This window comes from Myotis nattereri (genome assembly GCF_964212035.1).
Source record: "Myotis nattereri genome assembly, chromosome: 1".
NCBI lineage: Eukaryota > Metazoa > Chordata > Mammalia > Chiroptera > Vespertilionidae > Myotis > Myotis nattereri.
In genome coordinates this window covers 172,346,017-172,371,789 of record NC_138075.1, presented here as the reverse complement: position 1 = coordinate 172,371,789, position 25,773 = coordinate 172,346,017, and the positions used below count along the sequence as shown (strand labels likewise).

Here is a 25,773-nt window from a genome sequence, read left to right as displayed (position 1 = left end):
CGATTATGCTCTAGAAGACACCGTTCATGGAAACAGTGTGTGCTGGTGGTGGTGGAAGGAAAAGGCATGGAGACAGGGAATGGAATGGTACTAGATTAGAAATAAAAGCAGCGTGATGGTATTAGAGTATTACCACAGACACAGTGTGATGACATACAAAGCAGGAGTAGGACACGCAGGTTCTTACATGGCAAGCTTCATCCTGAAGGGGCCAGGGAGCACCACACCAGATGTTGAATTCTTTGTTAGGCAGATGTTACTGTTCATAGTACTGACCGTTTTAAATTGCAGGTCAGTGGCATGACAGAACTAGAATGAAAAATAGAAACGAGGTCAGCATTAGCTGGCATTTGGTGAGGGGCTGGAGACAGGGTTAGAGTGGAGGCTACCATTTGATATATTTATTTTTAATTGAAGTAGAAACAGTCCTGGGCAGAGAGCCAGGAGACGGTTTTTTTTCACTTCTCTGACATAATTAAAATGGAAAGGAAACCATTGTGAAGGATATTTTGGAATATTAGAAAAGGGATCAAGGAAAAACTTTAATTATTGAAAAATATGCTGTTGAAAATTTTTTTGACAGATCGCTTTAAATATCATATTGTTAAGCAGATCTTCTCTGGAGGAGACCAAACTTTTGTACTTTGCTCCAAATATGAGGTAAAATTTTCTTTTGACTATTACTTTGGGGGTTGAATGATGGTGAACCAGTATTTATTTTAATAAATAATTATACGGAAAAATAAATAAATAATTACACAAGAGCAATGTTACTCTTTGTTTCTACCAGTTAATCTTATTAAAATAAGCAAACTAAACCTTGTAGACATTAGCTTCATTTTGCTTCCTTGAAGTGCCAATATTTTTTTTCTGGTATTTTAGTCATAGAGTTCTAATTTATAATTTAAAATTATTTGTATCTATATCTGTTCCAAAAGAGATTTAAGGATACCTAGATAGTTCATACGTACTTTGGCATTATTAGACTTCCTGTTTCTTTGCTTCTCCCTGAAGTAGTGAAAATACTAGGTGTTTGAGAACTTAGTGGGTTTCTTTTTTTTTTACATGATTGAATATATACAAAATATAGAAGAGATACCCCAGTATTTAACTATCCTTTCTCATTTATACTCTGCTCATTGCACCAAACTAAAATTTTCCTCATATTGTCCCCTGCATTACTATTATGTGTAAGTCAGGAAGAAGGAGGTTCCAGTATCTTTTGTGGTTGAAGGTAGAATATGGCCTAGGTATCTGCAACAGTGCTTTAATTCATTGCCCTCTTCCTGGATGAGGAAAATCAGTCTGCAGCCAGCACCAGAGAATTGCTTTGTGCCCTCCATCCTCTCTTCTACTCTTGTGCTTTCTCTCCTCTCCTCTCTCTTGCCCATCCTGCATTGATCCTTATCCTATCCTGGAGGAGCAAGGAAGGGGCATTGGTGATGATAAAGGATTCCAAATTGGAAATTCTCCCCATCAGTCTGATATTTTGCCATCCTGAAATATGAAATGTTCACCTTCTAATTAGTAAAATTCTGTGCTTTTGGTAGAAAAGGTTGTGGTGGAGCCTGGGGCTGCAGGTTGGCCAGCTAAAACTGATAATTAGATATTTTCCAGGTCAGCAACCTGAAGAAGGTTCTGTTTAGTGGCACCATCTGGGGTGATTTTAGACCTATATTAGACCCAGCTTCAGTGCTTCACAGAGAAATGTTGAGGAAAGCTGAAATTATTCTGTTTCTTTAAGATGCCAAAAAGTGAAGTATGAAAAACACTGCATCTCTGCAGAATAATAACTTTTTGTCCACAAGTAGTACAGTTCAGAGTACTCATATTCCTAAGAAACTGACTTGAATAATATTATCCGAAATATCCAAAAATATTTTTCCTGTGCAATTCAACATAAAACTTAGTTTCCTTCCTTTTATAAATGTTATCTGATATAGCATGGTGGGGCAAAAGTAGGTTCACAGTTGTTTGGTGGAAGCCTGCGAAGGGAGAGAGAGTAGGGTGGAGGGGGTCATTGGGGAAAGAAAGGGGGGCATCTACTTTTCAACAATAAAGATAAATAAAAAATAAAGTAATATAATTTAATAAATTAATTAAAATTAATCAATAATAATACAAGAATAAACTGTGTTTCAAGTACTCACAACTGTAAACCTACTTTTGCCCCACCCTGTTGTATCCCTGAAGAATCTTTGCTCCTTCTGTTGTCCAGTCTCCAGCTCACTTTTGCCAGCACCAGCATTGGCCTTTGCAGTCCCCCTGACTTTCTTCATTCTGTTCTGGGTTCCTTTTGCTATTTTCTTCAGGTGTTCTCATACAGACCATGTCTTGCAAATTTTATGTTTAGGTTCATTTTTCTTTGCCTAATTCAAGGAATCATAAATCGTTTCAAAGCCAGTTGTCTCACCACCACCAAAATGGGTTCTGAATCCAAACACAGAGATGACATCTGCTGGTCTTAAACATTTTGGTTAGTTTTCTTGAATTTCTGTCATGGGTACTGTTTCCTTCCCAGGGTGAAGGACATCGATGACCATTTGTTTCCACTGAAGTAGTCGGTTGGTCAGCAACTTCTTGGTGTGGATAGTTACTGGGATGTTCATGATGGCAGCCAAACCTTAAGCAGTCAAAGAGGAAGAAAAGCTGTAGTTGAATTTTAAATTTACTGTAATTAACACTGATGTGACTGGCAAAACATTGATGAGAAGGAAGTGAAGTAGGTTAGTGTTAAAGAAACAGGGCAGGTTAAAGTTTAAACACCTGTTAAGAGTAGTATGCATTAAAAATGTAAGATTGCAAGGGAAAAAAGAAAATAAAAATAGGGTATTACTTGGTAAGGTGTTGCTCTTTTTTAAAAACAAACCTATAGACTTTTACTTAAGCCATTAACCATAGATTTTTGTTTAGATACAGAAACTGATCAAATCACGTTTATCCTGTTACCATATCACATGAAGGAATCACTTAAAGAACCAATAAAAAGCATCTGTGTAGTAACAGGCTCCATTTAAAAATATATATATATTTCTTTATTGATTTCAGAGTGGAAGGGAGTGGGAGAGATAGAAACATCAATGATGAGAGAGAATCATTGATCGCCTGCCTCCTGCACACCCCCTACTGGGGATCGAGCCCACAACCCGGGCATGTGCCCTTGACCGGAATTGAACCTGGGACCCTTCATTCCGCAGGCTGACACTCTATCCACTGAGCTAAACTGGCTATGGCCAGGCTCCATTTTTGTAAAATGCTGACTCATTCATTAATACCAGGCCTGAGGTGGAAGAAGGGAGGGGAGGAGTTATGTTCAGGTACTCTTTTGCTACATTTGATTCTAGGTCTTGGCAATTTAGTGAGTGTAAACCATAGCCATTTTTCCTTTCATCTTGTTCCCTAGATAGGACTGAAGAGGGAATGCAGTTGGGATTGTGTGTGTGCACGTGCATGTGCACATGTGTGTGTATCTTTCTGAAAGCCTGCTATCCTATATAATAAAAGGTTGATATGCAAATTGACCAAACAGCAGAACAACCTGTCGCTATGACGTGCACTGACCACCAGGGGGGCAGATGCTCAATGCAGGAGCTGCCCCCTGGTGTTCAGTGTACTCCCACAGGGGGAGCGCTGCTCAGCCAGAAGCCAGGCTCAGGGCTGGTGAGTGCAGTGTTGGTGGTCTCTTCCACCTCTGCGGAAGTGCTAAGGATGTCCAGGTGGACATCCCCTGAGGGCTCCTGGACTGCAAGAGGGTGCAGGCCAGGCTGAGGGGATCCCCCCAAGTGCATTAATTCATGCACCAAGCCTCTAGTGCAGTGGTTCTCAACCTGTGGGTCGTGACCCCTTTGCGGAGTCTAACGACCCTTTCACAGGGATCGCCTAAGACCATCAGAAAACACATATATAATTACATATTGTTTTTGTGATTAATCACTCTGCTTTAATTATATTCAATTTGTAACAATGAAAATACATCCTGCATATCAGATATTTACATTACGATTCATAACAGTAGCAAAATAACAGTTATGAAGTAGCAACGAAAATAATTTTATGGTTGGGGGTCACCACAACATGAAGAACTGTATTAAAGGGTCGAGGCATTGGGAAGGTTGAGAACCACTGCTCAAGTGTGACATCATCCTCTTTTTTTCTTAGAACAGTTATTCTCAACCTTGGTTGCTCATTGAAATCACCTGGGGGGCCCTAAAAAAATGCTAATGCCCCTAGGGAATCTGATTGAATTGGTGTAGTGTGACTTGGCCGCCAAGATTTGTAATTGCTCTGGTGATCCAAGAGTAGCCAAAGTTGAGAAACACTGTCCTATATCAACTTTTTTGTTTTGGCCTGTATGTAATTAGAAGACATTGATTAGAAGAAAATTGATGCTTTTTCTTAGATCTTTAGGTAAGTCTGAAATTGTACTTTATTTAAGGCATCTGAAGTTTATTGGGTGGACATATAGGGAAGAATGAGAAAATAATTCCATGTCTATATTTTATTTATAAGTTTGTGTTCAGCTTCACCCTTCAACGGGGGAAGTAATTAAAATTTACATAACAACAATAGTTTAAAAACCAGAGTGTGTTTGTATTTGCTCAAATGTCTACTTTGTCTTATGATTTTTATCTATATAATCCAAGATGACTTCTGCTCTTTCAATAGATGTCTGTGGCCATTTTAGTAAAATAATTATCATGAACCGGATCAAAACCTTTGGCAAGCATCTCTGATTCGTAACACGACTTCTCTTTTTCCCTTATAATGATATCTTAACTCATAATTATGAGAAAAACCAAGAAAATTTGCTTTGAAAGTTGTGTTTTTATGTGTAGATGCAAACTAGAAAAAAAAAATGATCATTTTATGAATTGGTGGATGAATGCTCTATTACTTTTTGTTTTTTTATATATATACTTTATTGCTTTCAGAGATGAAAGGAGAGGGAAAGAGATAGAAACATCAATGATGAGAGAGAATCATTGTTTGGCTGCCTCCTGTACGCCCCCTACTGGAGATCACATCCACAACCCCAGGCATGTGCCCTTGACCTGAATTGAACCCAGGATCCTTTAGTCCCGCAGGCCAACACACTGAGCCAAATAGGGCACTTTTTGCTCTTTTCTACTGACAAGTATAGGAGGCATAAAGCACTTTCAACTTTTTCGTAGTTCTACATCAAGAATAGGATTTGGGGAAAATTAGTTGAAAAGGGAAAATTTTTAAAATAAAATTGCTTATGTTTTTAAAATCTCACTGAATAAAGGATGTACAGTCCTGGGCAACATTTAGAATTTTTAAGTCCACTATTGACATGTCCTTTTGCCACCTTTATAAATTTATAGCTATAAATTTGGAGCAAGAAACTAAGAGTCGTTTTTTATAGATTATTTGCAATATACATTATAACAGCTTTTTATAATATATTTTGTTGGAGTTCAGTGAATATTTATGGCACATGATTAATACCTTAAAAACCTTGCTATTACGGTGATTCAGCCAAGGGGCAAGAAGTCTGGAAAAGTCATATTGAGTTGGTTTCTCTGGGAAACAAACTCTGAAACTGACATTTATGTTCAGAAAGTTGTTTTGGGGAGTGCGTTGTGGAACAACCTTTACATGGAATGAAGGAGTCAGGTTTGGGCAGAGGGAGAAGTTGATCTGCCAATCAGTATAACTGAGTCCCCAGTCAATCCTTGGGGAGCTCTGAAGTTGGGGTGGCGCTTCAGCCATTCCTGAGTTGAGGCAAAGGGGCTGAGCCTTTACACCACACCTCTAACTGCCACTGGATGGGAAAGGAGTGAAGCAATTTCTGGAGAGCAGCCCAGCTGTCAGCTGTCAGGAGCTTATACTCTCAGCAGCTGGGGGGAGTGAGTTCCCCCTTTCTGAAGGGTGGGGGGCATCTGGGCAGTGCACCCCAGCTCCTGTAGTAAGTGAAACACAAAATGGAGATTATGTCGGGAGAAGCAGAAGGGAAAAGATCCATTCTACATAATTTCTCATTTTTACTGTTGTATTTCATTCTCCAGAATTCTTCTCCTGCTGTTGACTTCAGGATTATGAACCAAGCACATTATACCAGTTTAATAAATGATGAAACCATAGCAGCTTGGAAACAAAAACTCTCAGAACACAACAATGCAAATACAATCAAGTATGTGATTATTTGTTTTTATTTTTTCAAAAGTGTAGTAGAAGATTCCACTAATCAGTGATTTTCCCCACTTTCCTATTGAGGTTGTGAATATAAATGATGTTTTACATCTTAGGGAACCAATTTTGCACCCATATATTTAGGATTTGGTGTTCTTACCCCAAATAACATTCTGGGTTGTTCCTTCTTCATTCTTTCAGAAATTGTATTCTTCAGTCTGCCTTGTTCAGATTTTAAAAATCCTGAAGAAGGTCTGAGTTGGCCTTTCTGTTAAGAAAATTTATTATTGTTATTGTTTGACCCCAACCAAGAGTTTCTTCATATGCATGTTCCAAAGCATCCTAAGTCTAAGATAGCTATCTTACCTCATCTGAATATTCTAGGATTCACAATGATTAGTTGAGATGGTAATTCAGTGTCAAGTAGGGGGGAAAAACATAGTAAAAAAGTATTGAGGCCTTTTATCAAGTTTATTTTATTTTTAAAAGAGAACTTTTTACTGAACATTTTTATACATTTTTCATTGGTTTTCTTTAGCATTTCTATTTTTCTGCAGAGAATCTTCTTCTTGGGAATGAATGAATCACATTTGCTGTAGTAAGCAGTGGTCATTCCCAGAAATGCGTATAATATACCTGGCTTTATGCCATGGAATGTAGTGGGGCAGATGACCAGGGTCTGAACTTAGGGCACACGGGGGGGGGGGGGGGGGGGTCATTGGGAATGCCCTAGAGCAATTCTTGGCTGTCCTCATAATAGGTGTCTCAACAGAGGAGTTCAGGCTGGAAGGTAGCAGGGGAAACTGGACTAGATTCACTGTTGAAGGGCTGGGTGGAGCGGGGACTGAGGACTGTAGCCTCACTTAGCTGGAACCATGACACTTTGCTAGTTTTCAGTTTTCTCATAAATGAAAGGATGGAAGAAATGATCTCTAAAGGTCTTTCCTGACCCAGATTCTATGATTAGCAGAAGTGACTGAAACAGCCTTCACAACCATGTATTTGTTTCATTCCCCCCTTTCCTTAAACTGAATAAGAGGGTCTAGAGCTCCTGACATGCAATTTCACTCTGGATCCTTGGAAACTAGTTATTTTCACAGAACCTGTATAATCTAAGTAATAGGAATAAACACACATTTCAGTTATCGTCCATTGTATTCTCAGGCAGCAAAATAGAAGGAAGTGGTTGTTCAGCTATTTGCAAAGATAATTTCTGTGTTTGGGAGATAGCTCAACTTCTCTGTTTTGGTTTTATTTTTTGTTCATGTTTGGAGATAAGGCGGAGCGTAGATGGCTGGTGGTAGAATAATGTTCAAGATCATTACCAGGTGCAAGAAGTTTTTCTTTTGATAGTTTAATGCTCTGTTTTTATTTTAATATGACTTATGGAAAACTTAAGCTCCTGTTCATTTTGAGATGTGACGCAGTGTTGTTGTTTTTTTAAGCAAATTGTATGCACATTTTCCAGTGCTTCACCTAAAACCCTAGAAAGAGCTACTATTAATGAAACCCTAGAATATATGTCTAATCTATTGCTGATGCTTAAATAACTACCTATTTGTAATTATTAAAGGCTTTCCTCCCTTTTTCTCTCTGAACAGTGATGTTGTTCAGATATTATCTTCTGCAGCCTGTTGGAATGGAAGTTTTCTTGAAAAAAAGTAAGTGACTTAGAGTCTTAAAAAATACCCAAATGTCATAAATACCCACATGTGATACAGATACTTATTCAGCAAAGGCTGTGAAACACTTCTGTTCTCTTTGATGGTGGTTGGCCTTAATTCAGTGGATAAGCTAATGACTTATGCAGAAAATGGAATGACCAGTAGTAATGAAGGAAAGGCAATGCTGACTCATACCTGGTTGGCAGAGAGGCTGATTACCAAGGAGAGAGGCTGTATCTCAGAAAGAGTTGATGTAATCAAAAGTAAGATTTTTGCCCTGACCTGTTTGGCTCAGTGGTTAGAGTGTCAGCCTATGGTCTGAAGGGGTACAGGTTTGATTCCAGGTCAAGGGCATATACTTTGGTTCCAGAGCAGGAGGCAACCAATCCATGTGTCCCTCTCACATCAATGATTTCCTCTTTCCTTTCTCTCACTCTCTCTCCCCCTTCCTCCACCTTCCACAGGCTCTAAAGATCAGTGGAAAGAATATCCTCATTCCTCGAATGAGGATTTAAAAAAGGAAAAAAGTAAGATTTATCAGGGTATTCTAAAATGCTACTAATCCTACCATGTGTACAGCATTTATTCTCGAATTCTTTTTTTAAAAATATATTTTTATTGATTTCAAAGAGGAAGAGGAGGAGAGAGAGTTAGAAACATCATTGATGAGAAAGAATCATTGATTGACTGCCTCCTGCACGCCCCACACTGGGGATCAAGCCCGCAACCTGGGCATGTGCCCTTCACCAGAATCGAACCCGGGACCTTCCAGTCCACAAGCCAATGCTCTATCCACTGAGACAAGCCAGCTAGGGCTATTCTTGAATTCTTTTTTTTTTTTTTTTTATTATTAGTTAAGGTATTACAAATGTGTCCTCATCCCCCCCATTAACCCCCAACCTCCCCCCCACACACAAACTCATGCTCCCATCCCCCTGTTCTTGAATTCTTAATTCTCTAAATAATCTCTTCGATTTCCTATCCCATATGATTTTTTTTTTCTCTCATTAAGAGTGAGCTTAGGGGAAAGGTTCAAGGAGACTTCAGGGCTTCTTGGACTCAGGTCCAGCCCAGCTCACCAGGAAAGTACATTTGGGCTGAACCCTCAGGTAGTAAATAGAGTGTGTGGGTTTTGGGGTTTTTTTTTCTTGACTTGGCCTTATCCCTTCTGCAGATATACCCCTTAGGAACCTGATGCAGCAGAGGGTTTGCCATGGGTTTTGATTTTTGGTGATCCCAGATCCTTACCATTTCTTTGTACTTTTTGCCAATGAGAACCCCAAGAAGACTTGGACACCATTTCTGTGTATGAATCCCACTCCCCTATCCCACCTAACTGGGTTGCAAGAGGTCACTAAAGAAACTCTTAAGTGAATTAGAGATTGCTAAGTGATTTACTTGTATCATTAGGGCAGCTAGAATGAGCTTATCCAATTCATTTCAGACTCAGTCCTTAGCCTTTTCCTCCAGGGAAAAATATTCTGGATTGTGCTGATTTTGGTCTTTTTTAGAACAGTGATTCGCAACCAGGCTGATTTTGCTTCCCTGGGATATCTGGCAATGTCTGGTGACATTTTTTGTTACAATGGGGGAAGGTATGCTACTGGCACCTAGTAGGCAAAGGCCAGGGGATGCTGCTAAGTAGCTCACAATCCCACCCATTCAACGAAGAATTTTCCAGCCTCAAAAGCTAATAGTATCAAGGCTGAGAAATCTTGTTCTTGAAGGACAGCTCTTATGGTTAGGAATGGCTCTCAGACAGATCTGTCGGGTTCTCCATCCTTAATAACATGGATTCCATCAGGTTCTGGGGGGAAGCTTTTTTTTTTTTTGACTGACAACAGTGCCATTTCAGGAGTCTTGCTCCTGCAGCTTATACAGAATGCATTGGTTCCCATTAGGGAACCTATTAAAGTGAAGACCAGTTTTACAAAGCATACGTGTAAAATCTTTTGTCTTTTTTTGGTATTTTGTTTTTTCTTAACAGTGTAGCAAAATTACATCTAAGCATATGGAAAGTTACATATGGGACACCAGAATGAATTTTTATGGTTTGGGCAGATTTTTTTTTTTTTTGAACAACGACAAAAGACCCAGCAAAGCCCAACCATCTCCTCTTAATTTGACAGTTTAGGTTCCAACACATATAACTGTGGTTTAAAAATAAATGTGAGAAGCTCTGCTTATGTTTTTATAAATTAAACCATTGCTGTCAGAGGGTGCTAAGACTATCTGAATGTGTCCATTACTCATAAACAGAAATCTGTTTTGCAAATAGCTAGTTCTTTTGTGATTGATAGATGTGGTATGTTCAAGAGCGGACATTTAAAAGAGACATTCTTTAAGTCTAAAAGACCGAAGGCTTTATTAAGAATACTCGAAAATGCTCTTTATTCAAGGTTGGAAAAAAGATAAGTTGCTAGGAAGTTAAAAACGATAGCAGTGAAATTTAGTCCCTGGGTGAATGTAATTGTATCTTTCTCTTTTTTAAAAACATGTTTTCATTGAATTTAGAGAGAGAGAGAGAAGGAGAGGGAGGGAGGGAGGGAGAGAGAGAGAGAGAAACAGAAACATCAGTGAGAGAGAAACATCAATAGGTTGCCTCCTGCACGCCCCCTACTAGGGATCGAGCCAGCACCTTGGGCATGTGCCCTAACCAAGAATCCAACTGGTGACCTCTTGGTATATGGGACAGCGCTCAATCCACTGAGCCACACTGACCAAGCTGTAATTGTATCTCTTGTGTTAACTAGTACAGACATTAGCTTGTATTTGTTGTAGATCTGATTTTAAGAAAGGCTTTAAACAAGGAGGTTCTACTTGCCACTTGTTGATGAGCGGTCCACTTTGCAGAGGGGACTTCTTCTGCGTCTGGGCACAGCACCCGCTGCTTGTTCAGTGCACCACCGTTACAGAAAAAGGCAAAAACACAAGAGTAAGTCAGGGAAATAACACTGCTCATAAACTGTGAGACGGCCTCAAATTGCAGTGATGATCCTTGTACTTAGACAGGAAGGAAAAAAGCCTTGACAATTTTAAGAATATCTTGAAAAAGGGATTCCAGAGAGGTTTATTCTGTCTGACTTTTCCAAAGTGTTCTATATTGTCTGCCAGGTCAAATTTAAATGTGATCAGTATTGATAAACTATTCTGTTTACCTGTTTATAATTCCTGTCAGAGTGTTTGCTTTATGTTTCTTACATCCTCTTTTGTTTTTGTTTGTTTAGAATTGATGAACATTTTAAAACAAGTCCCAAAATCCCTGGGATTGACCTGAACTCAACTAGGATATTATTTGAGAAGTTAATGAACTCTCAGCATTCTGTGATTCTAGAACAGGTATGTTCTTTACGTTGACAAAGTGCATGTTTAAAAGTGTATTTTTTACTCTACAATTTTCAAGAGAAAGAAAAAGACAAACAGGCAAAGGTCTTGTATAAACCTTAATTCTAAAATACTGAGTTTGGGAATTTGACCTACCTTCCACTTTCTTTTTGGCCTAAACCTTCCTAAGGAAATGCCTCTCCAGAGTGTAAGGTCTGCATGGGCAGGGCTCTTTGATTTTTCTTTTCACTGATATATTCTGAACACCTACATCAGTGCCTGGCTCATAGGAGGTCCTCAGTGATACAATGTGTGAGAGTTGAGAATCTGTTAAATAGCATATGAATTAGAGATGGGGTAACTAGATCTCATGTACGCTTGAATTGCTCAATGCTCTTTCCTCTTGTGCAGATCTTAAACAGCTTTGAAAGTTGCCTGATTCCTCAGTTGTCAAGCTCACCACCAGATGTTGAAGCTATGCGAATCTATTTAATACTACCTGAGTTCCCCCTGCTCCAGGATTCCAAGTATTATATAACGTTGACCATTCCTCTGGCTATGGCCATTCTGCGGCTGGATACAAACCCTAGCAAAGTATTAGGTGAATTTGCTATATTCAGTACTAGTGGTTTTGTGCTTTTTATTTTATTGGTGCGACCACTGGTTATCGGTGGATTGAGATCCAAGAAGCTATTTGTTGCCATTTTACACCCTTAACATTTTAACCTTTTTTCCTTTGCTGTTAATTTCTAACTAGCCGTATTGGCAATTTGAACAAATTGAAACCATTATTTTGGTTATTTGAAATAACTCACGCCACACTAATATTGACTTTTAAATATTCACAAAGATAGATTATCCAGCTTTATTTTTCCTTTTTCCGTTCTTGCTAGTAGTTAGTATGCCTCAAAATTTAATGTCTGTCATTGCTTTTACTCCTATACCTAACTTAGGGGGTGGGAGTGAAATGAACAGCTTTGGTGATTCACAGGTCTCCAGAAAAGGAGAGGAAGAAAATGATCTGGTGGAGACTTACCAAATGTTTGTTTTGTTTTTCTTTTTTAGGGCAGTTGAGTCCTCACTGATTTTTGCAGGCTACGGACACTTTGCTGAGATAAGAACCTTCCGTTCCTCAGTGAATTGGAGAGTGTCTCTCATGGGAGTAGCACCTGAGATGTTTTTATTAACCAAGTGCAGAAAGTTTGTCTACTGTTTTTTTCCCCCTGGTAAATTTTTTAGGTGTTCACTGCAGCTCAGTAACGTCTGCGTTCCCTGAGAAGTAGGATGTTACTTGAGTGTGATCTCCCCATGAGGAGCCTATGTTCCTCGAGTGGAATATTGGAGTAGATTGCTTCCACCTTTGCAGAAGATATAAACACAGAGGTCATGGAAGCACTCGTAGTAATATGTTAGCCCTTAGTTATTTTTTTAAGATCAAAAGCCTTTTGGAGCATATTTTCTCAGATGTGCTAATAAGACGGTGAGGTAGAGATGGCAACTTGAGAAGGAGTATAGTACCTGACTTTTAAATTTTGAAGGTTTTGGATTTTAATTTTTTCAGGTAGGATGGCACAAAGCGATCGAAATCATTCAGTTTTACACTGAATTTGTTTTTAACTTCTAATTATAGAAATATAAACTTTAAAAAATGCCCTAAAGTAGAGAGAACACTACAGGACATCATCAATTAGTTATTATCAACATTTTGCCCTTTTTATCTATTCCCCTGCCACAACCTTTTTATTTTTGCTGGAATTTTATTTTTAAGTCTCAGATATCATATTATTCAATCTCTTACATATTTCAGTATGGCTGAATTTATTACTGACAAAAGAGAAGTCATTGATATCGTTTTCTTGTCAGGTCATTTGTTTGGTGAGAAGCAGAAATAGTAGTTTTTCAAGTAATTATGCCTCTTGAAAGGAAGGAATGGTTGTCATATTGATGCTGTTCTGAGATGTGTGGTCATTGGCATCCCTGATCCAGGATTTAGGTGTGGTGGATGAGAAGGGGGCTGAAAGGACTAAGATAGATGACTGCTCCTGCCCCAAATATGTACCTTAGCATCTTGTCCACAATGTACCGTTGGGAGTGAAATTTTAGATTAGCCTTCTAAATGAGTTTTTGAGCGGAAAAAATCAGATCAAGATTTACAAAAAAGGCTCCAGAGATTCTTCTATAGCTGCTGCTCTCTCTAGAAATACTTTAGTAAATTCCTTAAAAAACACCCACGTTTTTATTGATTTTAGAGAGTGAGGAAAGGAGAGGGAGAGAGAAACATTGATGAGAGAGAAACATCGATCAGCAGCCTCCTGCGTGCCCCCTACTGGAAATTGAGCCAGAAACGCAGTCATGTGCCCTGACTGGGATTCATATTGGTGACCTCTCGGTGTATAGGATGACGTTCAACCAGCTGAGCCACACCAGTGAGGGCTATTGGGTTCTTTTAAAGTCAATTTTAGGAAACTGTATTTTAGAATGACGTTCGCTTTCTAGCTGGAGTGGTTTTTAGCTAGTAGGCAGAAAACATAAATACTTCAGACATAAATACCAAGATTATATGTTGAAATATGGCTTTTCTTTCTTTCTAAAGATAACTGGTGGTCTCAGGTATGCCCAAAATATTTCATGAAGCTGGTAAACCTCTATAAAGACGCAGTTGTTTATCTACTTCAAGGAAGAAAGACATTCTTAATTCCTGTACTGTTTAACAATTATATTACAGCAGCTCTCAAGCTCTTGGAGAAATTATATAAGGTAAATATTGAGTGTGACAAGTGGGGAGAAAGCTGAATATGTGGGAGGGTTGAATGTCCTACTGAGATGTTCTGTGGGAAGTCATTGTCCAATTGTCTTGGTTTTAGTTGTCCTTATTTTGTTCTATATCAGGTAAATCTTAAAGTGAAGCATGTGGAATATGATACATTTTACATTTCTGAGATTTCCAGTCTTGTGGACATTCAGGAAGACTACCTCATGTGGTTCTTGCATCAGGCAGGCACGGTAAGAATTCATGTAAAGCATATCTTACAGCTTTAGTCTTTTCTCAGAGTACAAATAAGGATAATGAAAGCACACCTGAGCCCTATAAATTTGTCCTTGACTTTGGAGTTCATATCATACCTGTGTTTTATCCACTGGCTTTTGCATTCTTAAAGTTTGAAGTGTTTTGAGTAATTACAAATGATCACAAGGAGTTATGATTGAGTAGTCACACAGAAATGGTGTAAATTTTAATTAGTTGTCAACATGAAAAAAAAATCAAGGTATCTAAAGTAGTCAGACTCATAGAAACAGAAAGTAGAATTGTGGGGAAGGGAAGTGGGTAGTTGTATAATGGGTATAGGGTTTCCGTTTTGCAAGTTGAAAGCATTCTGGAGATCATTGCCCAATAATGCAAATGGAGTTAATATTTACTGAACTGTATACTTTTAAATGATATAGTAAACTTTGTTATATGTATTTTATCACACTTTAAAAATGTCAAGAAATACTAAATGAATTTTTCGCTTTTCTTGGAACTCAGAAGATCTGGCAACATGACCTTCTTCCCAGATGGCACTAATTGGTTGGAGTTCAATAGTGGTTCTTTAGACGAGGTTTCTGTGTGCCACAATCCCCACTGCATCTTGATTTTGACATTGAGTAAAGGACATTTGCTAATTATCAGCTTCTAATAGCTATCCTACTTCAGTCATCTTATTCAGCTGCTTGAACCCTATAGGGCCACTCAGATTTAGGATTATGTGAATGAAAAGGTCACATATCCCTGACCCAGTTCTCACCATATGTTAGACATGCCGCCCAAAGAACTTCGTGCAGATTCCTGCCTGCCACCCTTGACTTGGCAAGAACTGCTGAGTCTGAATGTACTGTCTTGAGGTATATGAAAGGCTTTTTAGATCCCCCATCTGTGGAGTATGTTTGAGTTATGTCAGAAAACAGAATGATTATTTGGTTATAATATTTAGTGAAGCCACGCACAGCAGATACATTTGAGGTGAGTTCTTGCCAGTTTAACAGATTTATCACATGTAGCAATATTTTCCCAGTAGGGTTTTTGGAGGTCAATAATTGCCTACAAAAGCAAGGTATTGCAGTAGGTTTATTTGACTAAGCAAGATTATTTTCTTTATCAAATAATAGATGATGAATGTTAGACATAATATGTGTTTTTAATAAGATTTTATAATTACCTTAAAAATACTTTTCAATAAAAGTGGAGTAGAGTATTCTAAATAGGTTTACGAGGGAAATTTAACATGGAGGCTAACAATGAGCTCTGCTTTCACCCATTAATTTAGAAATCGTAAAAAGATTAACTTTTTTCATTGATCTGTATCAAGTTATTACTCACTGAATAATGAAATGTGAAGAGCTGAAATAAGCCTTATGAATTATTTAGGCCAATTGCTTTGTTTTTAGGTGAGGAAATGGAGACTCCCGAAAAGTTAAACAATTTTCCCACCAATTTAATTAGCCATAAAAGCCAGTTCTTCTGACTTCTAATCTGTACACTTTCTCTGAGTTAATGTTGAATAGGATAATTCTATTGGAATGAACCCCGATTCTTTTTGCCACTGAAAAAGAAGTTACAGCTCTTAAATTCTAGATTATCGTGACTGTAATCTCTGAATGGAAGTTAAATGAGCAACTTTACAACTTTTTTATAGTTTTTTCTCTTAACATTTAATAAGCAAATATAGTTTTGAATACCAAATGCTCATCTCCTCTTCAGTAATTAAGAAAGATAGAAAATAAGGTGAAATTGCTATGTGAACTTTTGTAATTTTTGTGGAATTTTAAAAAGCTATATAAAGTGCAATAGTATTAGAAATTGAAGTTTAAATTTCTTGATATCTTGGGTTTTAACCTGAATTGCTAAACCTATTTTATACATAAAATTATATGTTTTTTAAACCACTGTTTTGATATGTAAATGACACATGATATTATATTAGTTCAGGTGTACAACATAATGATTCATTGTTTGTATACACTATGAAATGATGACCATAAAAAAATCTAGTTACCGTCTGTCACCATACATAGTTACAGATGTTTTTTTCTTGTGATGAGAACTTTTAAGATTTACTCTTTTAACAACTTTAAAATGTGCAGTACAGTATTATTATTAGGTAAGTCACCATGCCGTACATTAGCTCCTCAGAACTTATACCCTTTGACCTATATCTCCCCATCTTCCCAATCCCCTGGAAACCACCACTGTTTGTGTGAGATTGGCTTTTTTTTTTTTTTTTTTTTTTTAATTGCTCATACAAGTGATACCTTATAGTATTTGTCTTTCTCTGGCTTATTTCACTTTACATGATGCCTTTCAGGTTCGCCCATGTTGCTGCAAATGGCAAGATTTCCTTGTTTGTTTGTTTGTTTTTCTTATGGTGGAATAATATTCCATTGTATATATACACAATAAATATTTTTGTGTGTGTGTTAAATTTTTTAGCTTGGTAGTAGCTGAGGCAGTAGAGCATGTAGTTCAGAGGACATGCTTGGGTCGAAAAGAGAGAGGTTCTAGTCTCCACTCTGGCCTATTACCTATGTGACCCCAGGCAAGTTACTTAATTTCTATAGGCCTAGCATCCTCATTTGTAGTGAGAATTATAACAGTATTGTGAGACTTAAATGGAGGAAAGCATGCATGGAAAAGCCTTAGTTGGCAGAGTGCTTTACTTGGCATATAGTAAGTTCTCAACTGTTTTTTCAGTAAGCTGTTCTTGGCACCTAAAGTGTGTAGGGTGCTTGCTAGTCACTGGGGATGGAGACATGGAGAGAACATGGTGGCTGCCTCTATGGGGTGTTCAGTCCAGAGGCAACAGTGAAAAAGGAATTTCAAAGGGATATAACACACATGCAAATGGCTATGGAGCACAAATGCACATTCTGAAGTGTCTGATTTTTGCTCATTTTAAAGAAGAGGTGGTAGTGGCTTGTTTATTTCCATTAATAAACTGCCATCATCCACTTGAAAATTAACACAGAATGAGTGACTTTGTGGCTCCCATAGAGGCAGCACAAGTGAGAAAGTTAGTGAAGTAAATGCTTCAAAAATAAAACTAGAGTCAACTTGTTACCATATGTGTTACAAGGAGGCAGTGTTTTGTCTCTGAGTACCAGTATTGTGCATAGTCAGACAAGGCATATGTTTTTGCCTCAGCATCAGTGATGGCAGGGAGCCAGATTTTGCCCATGGCGGGTATAGGAACCTGTGGTGCAGGCAGGCCTCACAGCAGAGGCTCCTGTGTTTCTTTCTTGGCACAGCAGGTGTTTATGCAATGACTCCTGTCCCCAGTCACAGTCACATTTAGGAAATGTTGGCTTGGAATTAAAAAATAAAAAAGATATTCCCAGTTCTTCAGTTCTGTACCATGTACTTGCTCATTGCTCCTATTTCATATACTTGAAAAAGGTCACAGTGCAACCCCATTTCAAGCTTAAACATTTGAAATGTGATTCACTGGTACTCTGCTAGTTTTAGATTGGTGAGACTCATTTGGGGGGAACAGACAGCCTAGGGCAGGCAGCTCCTCAGAGAGGATCACATGTCAGTTCATATGTGTCCTTCTCAATTAGGGAAAGTAACCTTGAAGTTAAATCATAACATGGTTGTTTCAGTATTTACTTCATGTCATATGGAAATACCAGTACTAATACCATATCTAAAATATTCAGCATTCACATATGAAATTAAGTGAAATTATTATATTTCGTATACTAAAACTTACAGACTTACACAAAGTTTGTAGATGTATATTAGACCTTCATATAGGTCTGGTGCTTATTTAGACCAAATAGCCTTGCCTTCTGCACCTTCCTTAGAGCTGGCACTGTGGTCCTCTCCGGGGGGAGGGTCTTCTGGACCACCGACTCTGTGGCCTTGGCTTTGGTTCCTAACTGAGGTAGTTTTGGATTTCTTTTCAGCAAACCCACTCAACTGAGAGCATGGTGACCCTGCCCGAAATTTAACCTCCTCTCCTTCTCCAGAACATAGATCAGTCTCCTTCCAAATCTGGGCTCTGTCAGGGGGGTGGGGAGGGGCAGGCAAGAAGTGAAGGGACGGAATAAGAGCTTGTGGGGCTTGCAGGGAGAGGGTGGTACAGAGAATCAGAACTGGAGTGGGACTGGAGAGAGACAAGAAATACACAGCAGCTGATTGATGTCTGAAATGATACTGAGTGGGGGCAAAAGTAGGTTTACAGTTTGTATGGAAAATAATACAATAATAAATAATATAATAATTATGAACTGTGTTTCAAGTACTCATAACTATAAACCTATAGTTGTCCCACCTGTATATTGCACTGGTTTTTAAAAATACTAGGTATACTAGGGTGCTTTAATGCCAACAACTGTTTCCACAGTCACTACTGTTGCTTCTCCCATAGTCACTTTTACATTAGAAGTGTTCAAAACTTCATCTTGTTTTATAGACCAACACACATTAAAGGTCATCCTTTTTTCTTGAATAAGCAAGTCATGTTTCTGTTATCAATCGGGGTTACCAGTTGGGACCTCTTATTTTTGTCTACGCAGAAAAGGTCAATGAAAGGAAAGCAAAATGGGGTTTATTGAAGATAACATTCCAAACCTGGAGCAGGCCAGGCCCCGAACTCCAGGTTTAAAAGAGGGATTTTCTGAGTGGAGACTTTCATTTGCATTCAGGAATGATTGACAGAAACTATATTTCTTCTGGGCCTGCCCTTATACGTAATTCATACAGAAAAACTCATGGAGGCGTGGGGTCAAAACTGAAATGCAGATCCTATCTAATAAAAGAGAAACATGGTAATTGGCGTACGACCGCTACCCTTCCCATTGGCTAATCAGGGCGATATGCAAATTAACTGTCAGCCAAGATGGCAGCCGGCAGCCAGGCAGCTTGAAACTAACATGAGGCTTGCTTGCTTCAGTGACGGAGGACTCCAACGTTCCCCGCCTGCCGCTGCAGGCCTCTGAGCTGCAATCAACTATGTAACAAACATAGAAGCTAAACAAAACCCCAGAAACCTGCCGGGCTTCAGCCAGCAGGATTGCAACATTGTAAGCAAAGGCCAGAAACCTACTTTCAGCAGTGGAGGCCTAAGAGCTGGGGCCAAGCCTCAAAGCTAAAGCTGGCCCAGAATTAAAAAAAAGAAAAAAGAAAAAAAGGAGCGGTTGGGAGCTTCAGTCACCCCCAGCCTGAAAACAGCCATCATCCCCTCACCCAGGCTGGCCAGGCACCCCAGTGGGGACCCCCACCCTGATCCAGGACACCCTTCAGGGCAAACCAGCCGGCACCCACCCATGCACCAGGCCTCTACCCTATATAGTAAAAGGGTAATATGCCTCCCAGCACCGGGATCAGCGGAGGCGCGAGGCCTCCCGGCGCCGGGATCAGCATGACAGGGTGCGGCGCCCCACCCCCCCACCCCCCCATGGGCCCTGCTCTGTGTGTGAGAGTGGCGGCACCCCAACCCCCTGATCGGCCCTGCCCTGTGGGTGATAGAGGGCGGTGCCCCAACCCCCTGATGGGCCCTGCTCTGTGCGTGACAGGGGGCTGCACCCCAACCCCCTGATTGGCCCTGCTCTGTGCGTGACAGGGTACAGAGCCCCAACCCCCTGATGGGCCCTGCTCTGTGCGTGATGGGGTGGCACCGCAACCTCCCCATCGACCCTGCGTTGAGTGTGACAGGGGATGGTCCCCCAACCCCCCAATCGGCCCTACCCTGAGCGTGACGGAGGGTGGAATCACAAACTCCCGATCCGCCCTGCTCTGTGTATGACAGGGGGCAGCGCCTCAACTCCCCAATTGGCCCTGCTCTGAGCCTGACCGGGGCTGCACCTAGGGATTGGGCCTGCCCTCTGCCACCCGGGAGCAGGCCTAAGCCAGCAGGTCCTTATCTCCCGAGGGGTCCCAGACTGCGAGAGGGCACAGGCCGGGCTAAGGGGCCCCCCCTCCCCCCCCGAGTGCACAAATTTTTGTGCACCGGGCCTCTAGTGTTATTATAATTAGTCTAGGACCCTAGTAAGTTTACATTGAGGTCATGTTGGTTTCCTCTGAGCTTGCGCCAAGAACTGGCTGGCTCTGAACCTTCCTGCTGGCTGGCTGCTGGGCCGCCCATAGACAGGCAGTATGGTTGGACTCCAGGGCAGGCCCCACCCCAGCTGCTCAGGTCTAACTTCCTAACACTTAGAATAAAATAATCTTTCTGAGATAAAGATTCTAAAATTCTGAATATTGGCACCAATTTAAAATCTGCTTCCCCGGATACTTATACTTTTCATAGGTACTTAAAGTAATTTTTTTAGAGTGCAGTTTTATGGTGTGTGTGTGTTTTATTTTAGTGATTTCAATTCCTAAATTCAAAGTAATGAGATATGTAGGCATGAGAGTGAGTCAGTTGGCCTGGATTATGTATGCATGATTTCATACCTGTCTCACTGGTATGAATTGTCTCTTCGATTAGTGTTCCTCAGTTTAGGGAAGTGTTCCAAGATTCACTAAGGGACCTGTTTCTATAGGATAAACAGGATGGATTTTAATTAAAATTGCTTTTAAATTATTTAATTGAACTGTACACAAACACAAAAGGAGGTAGATATACACTTCTTATTCATATAGCATTTAAATAAAACTGAATCAGATTTACAAATTAAATACAAACTCTAAATGAATAAAACGTGGGTAGTCTTCCTGAAACCATCCCTCAACTCAGTCGTTGGTGCTTGAGTTCTGAGACATGTCCTATTCATCCTGGAATGACTCATCTCTTTCTTCCTTTTAGCTGCCATTAAACCTTCATTCACACAGAGAGCCAGGGCAGCTCTGGCATTTTCCTGGGTGCACATGAATAACTTACCAAGAAAGACTGCTTTTCTTCTTTTCTTATTATTCTTGGACAATTAAGAATAACATGGCACCAATGCAATCATTAAAATAAATGTAAATTATATGGTGACACACCAATATAAGGAGGTCATTAAGAATGTGTTTTTGTTGATTTTGTTTAGGATATCTATACTAATAAAAGCCTTGGGGGTGATCTGGCTAGCAGGGGAGGGCAGTTGGGGATGATCAGGCCGGCAAGGGAGTAGTTAGGCATTAATCAGGCCGGCAGGGGAGCTGTTAGGGGGCGATCAGGCTGGCAGGCTGAAGCAGTTAGGGGCAATCAGGCAGGCACACAGGAGAGGGGTTAGGAGACAGCCATCCAGGATTGTGAGAGGAATGTCCAACTACCGGTTTAGGCCCGATCCCGGCGGTCAGACATCCTGGGATTAGGCCTGCCAGACATCCAGGGACACCCTGGGATTAGGCCTAAACCAGCAGTCGACATCCCCCAAAGGTTCCAAGATTGGAGAGGGTGTAGGCTGGGCTGAGGGACAACCCCCCCCTCCCGTGCACAAATTTTGTGCACCGGGCCACTAGTTATTTATAAAAAACTACAAAATTTAAAAAATTCATATAGCATTCTCAGATCTCTGAGGATAAATCCATAGTTTTCTGTTTGAGAAATACTACAGGTCAACATGATCTATATTGTTGTTTACCTATTGATGGAGTGTCTTCTGTAGGCCAAGCATTGGTTCAAGTGCCGAGTCAGGGATAGCTTTAAATATTTGGTTACTCTTCAGTGTAACAGCTTGTGTGTGTGTGTGTGTGTGTGTGTGTGTGTGTAAGTGTAAAGAAGAGATGTAACATGCTGGCAAATAAATGAAATTTGCATTAACTTTACACAATAAAAGTAACATCTGATATCAATGTTTTATAATTAGATTTATTTTATGAAAGAAAATTCTATTAATGCTGTGAATTATGGAGTTAGTGAAATGACCTAAAACAGCCCTTTAAAAATTTTTAAGATTGTTTTTAGTTTTTTTCTCAGTTTTTGTCCATCAAAACATTTGGTCTGTTTCATTAAAATCCAGTCAGCCATTCAAATGGGGTTAGTTCCATAGCCAAATAAATAGGCAGATAGTTTATATGTTTTGTTATTTGTATTTCACATTTGTAGGGGGTGTAAAAGTTTAGGTTTTGCATTTCAAGTAAGAGGCTTTTTCTTTTTCTTTACACAGAAGACTAGACCATCTATAATACAGGTAAATGATTCTTTTTAAATTTACTTGTATATTTTTCCAGCAGTATTATCTGTGGATACTACAATTTTGTCAATAATGTTTTATTTAGGATGCTGTAACACTTTGTTCCTACCCTTTCATCTTTGATGCCCAAGCCAAGACCAAAATGTTACAGACAGATGCTGAACTACAGATGCAGGTATCATATTTTAAAAATTATTTACTCTTATTATGTGTTTCTTTTAACCTACACATTCAGTTCTAATTTTTACTTATAGGAGGAAGTATATTTGGATGTGTTATATTCTAACTTTTAGAACTATTATAATTTTTTTTTTTAGCAATTTTATATTGAATACAACACATATAAGTGAGTACACATTTACATAGATCAGGGGTTTGCAAGTGTTTTCATAAAGGACCATATAGTAAATTAAAATTTTAATCTTTATGGGCCATATTGTCTATCTCAACTATTGAGCTCTGTCATAGAACAAAAAGTAATAGTATGTGAATGAATGAGCATGGTGGTATTCCAGTAGAACTTAATATACAATGAAATTTGAAATATGTATAATTTTCACATGTGGTGAAGTATTCTTTAGATTTTTTTTCAAAATTTAAAAATGTAGAAACCACTATGAGCTCAAGAGCTGTACAAAAACAGGCAGCAGGCTGGATTTGGTCCAGTTGTCCACTGATCCTTGATAGAGATAGAGAGATAATTAAATGGAGCTTGGTAATTATTTATTGAACTAAAACTTAAGTTATAGAGATTAATTTCAATTACACGTATTTATTATAAAATATAATTGGTTTTGACATGCCTACCAAGTTAATTATTTGCAAATTAGAAATTCAAATCTACCAGTTTCTACTGTCGGTAGATAGCTAACTTCACTCATCTCTCTCTTCATCTCTCTGTCTTTCTGTCTGTTTCTCTCTAGCCTTTTCCTTCCTTCCTTCCTTCCACAGTTGAAAGGTTTTCCAGAGAAAATGGACATTTTTCAAAGAATAAAAAACATTTAAAAGTGGTTATTAGGTTTCTTGTCCTGCCATTCTGAATGTCATAGTTTTTACCCACTCTACATCATGTTTCTTTTATTACAATATAATTTCAGTCTTAGTTAGGCCTAAATCATTTTCCTGGGACTGGTTATGGATCAGATTGCTTCAGTTAACCTTTTTGGGTTCAGATTAGAAAGATATCTGTGTTTTGTAAACAGTAATTTAGAAAATTTAACTGGAAAAGTTAAGAGGAAAATAAAGACCAAATGGAGTTGCAGTCAGCATGCTTCCCACCTACCCCAGATTGAAAGGCAGCTGGCTGCTGTCCCCACTCACAGGTGCACTCTAATTGTGTTCTTGATGTGCCATTCCAGGTGGCAGTCAATGGAGCCAACCTGCAGAATGTCTTCATGCTTCTCACCTTGGAGCCTCTGCTGGCCAGAAGCCCCTTCCTGGTTCTTCACGTTCGCAGGAACAACCTCGTTGGAGATGCCCTGAGAGAGCTGAGCATTCATTCTGATATTGATCTAAAAAAGCCTCTCAAAGTGAGCCCTTCAGTATATTCTTCTAAGTACCTTCCTAGTTTTTCTTTAAACAGTGTTGAAGTAGCAAAGATCTTACTATTAAAACTGTGGAGTATAGCCATTCACTATTTCTTTCATTTATTTTACAAGAATTTAATCATCTCCTTCTGTCAAATCACCAAATAGCACATATCAACATAACATCCCAGATAAAAATGCCAGTGGATTACTTGAGAGGTTATAGGGTTTTCTTTGTCTGCTGACTTCAAGGTATCTTCTCCAGCTCAACCAAAAACAAGCAAACAACAACAAAACTAAAGCTTCATCTAGGTATAAAACTATCAAGTCAGCATCTAGAAAGTCTGTGGATGTCAAAGATGTAAGAGAAGGTAAAAAGGAGAATATAGAAAGGTGGTGAAATCATCTGGGAAGCTGTTGGCCTATTGTTATAGGCACTGTTAGTACCCTAATATTACTGAATTAAGAAATTGTCTTTCTTCATAGACTGTGCATGTTTGTGTTAGTACTTACTGTATTCCCAGGGCTTAGCATAGTGCTAGGATAGTAGGTGTTAATAAGTATTTAGAGAATTACTTGAACTTTTAAGTAATTTATCTTTCTCTTCAGAAGACTTCCCTATCTTTATTAACAATCCTCTTTTGAACTCGTTTCTGAAACACAATAAGTAAGAAACTCATGGTCTTTATGATATTGTCACCCTTTCCAAAATGTCCAATGACTATTATCTGTCCCATCCATTTGCCTGGGAGGTCTTAGAACTTCTGGGTTAGATTTTTGATCTAACAGGAGCTCCTTTTTGCGTACTGTTTTCCATCAGTAGTTCAGATAAGACACTTCTTGCTCTGTAACATGTCTGAGTTGTCTTCTGCTGCCATCTGTCCCCACCTTTACTCTTGTCCTGTTGTAGGCAGCCTTGAAGACGACCACAGGATAAGCTTTTTCAAATGCTGTTTTAGTTCTTTGCCTGAGCCCTTACCTGTAAAATGGTGATGATAATAGTAATACCAACGCATAAGGCTGTTCTGAGGATTAGGTCATAGAGTTTAAGGGCTGGCATATAGTACCTCTCAATAACTCTCGCTCATTGGTTTGCTGTAGTTGTTACTGTGATGACCATTATGGGTCCAGCATGCCCCATGTGGGCCTGTTCATGGGTCTTTTTGTAGCCCCTCACAGAACCCAGCTCTGTACTACTTAGAATGCCCTTCTCCTTTCCATATTCATCAGTTTCTTCTTTTACCCAGGTTAATCATTGTTTTTCTCCATGTGCCAGAACATTTACCTCTCAATGTATTTTACTCTTTGAAAATAAAGTATACTCTCTAATGGATTCTTTTATGTTTGCCTTACTTCCCTAAATAGATGGTGAACTTTCTGTGGACCTATGGTGAACTTCTAACCTTCTTTGTATTCCTTGAAGTACCTAGCAAAAATTCTTTCTGTGTGTCTGCAAGTGCCTTGTGAATAATCAGCGGATACACCTTGCAGTTTTCATTGCATCATTGTATTCTGTGTTATATCTTCCTTCCTTTCTCCTGACTTTGGAAAGAATTTGCTAAAAAAAAAAAAAAAAAAAAAAAGGTAGAATACCAAAGATTCTTTGAAGTATTAATTCTGCTCTCATTGTTTTAAAGGTAATCTTTGATGGTGAAGAAGCAGTGGATGCTGGTGGTGTCACAAAGGAGTTCTTTCTTTTACTGTTAAAAGAACTTTTGAATCCCATCTATGGAATGTTTACCTACTATCAAGATTCAAATCTCTTGTGGTTTTCAGATACAGTAAGTTAGTGATATTATAGTTAAACAGATGGATATGATTAAATTTTTATTTTAGTTGTGAGACCAATTCCAAGACTTCTGATTTTGAAAAGGGAAGCATAACAAAGAAAATAATTGAAAATGTCTAAATAATGTATCTAGTCGTTATTTTTTTACCCATTGGCCCTATTTTCATTTCTAGTTTTTATAGAGAGAGAGGGAGATGGGTAAAGAGATAGAATCATT

General features: G+C 39.1%; 1 protein-coding gene across 1 annotated transcript in view; it reads left to right on the top strand.

The window, feature by feature from the left end:
- Positions 1-25,773, top strand: part of HERC3 (HECT and RLD domain containing E3 ubiquitin protein ligase 3) — a 96,990-nt gene that overhangs the window by 45,029 nt on the left and 26,188 nt on the right. Inside the window, exons 10-20 of the mRNA XM_081109454.1 lie at positions 584-660; positions 6,030-6,154; positions 7,755-7,814; positions 11,045-11,156; positions 11,553-11,742; positions 13,735-13,898; positions 14,031-14,144; positions 22,215-22,238; positions 22,327-22,416; positions 23,600-23,770; positions 25,405-25,548. Of these exons, the coding sequence (XP_080965580.1) occupies positions 584-660; positions 6,030-6,154; positions 7,755-7,814; positions 11,045-11,156; positions 11,553-11,742; positions 13,735-13,898; positions 14,031-14,144; positions 22,215-22,238; positions 22,327-22,416; positions 23,600-23,770; positions 25,405-25,548 (1,271 nt within the window). The remainder of the gene's footprint in view (positions 1-583; positions 661-6,029; positions 6,155-7,754; positions 7,815-11,044; positions 11,157-11,552; positions 11,743-13,734; positions 13,899-14,030; positions 14,145-22,214; positions 22,239-22,326; positions 22,417-23,599; positions 23,771-25,404; positions 25,549-25,773) is intronic.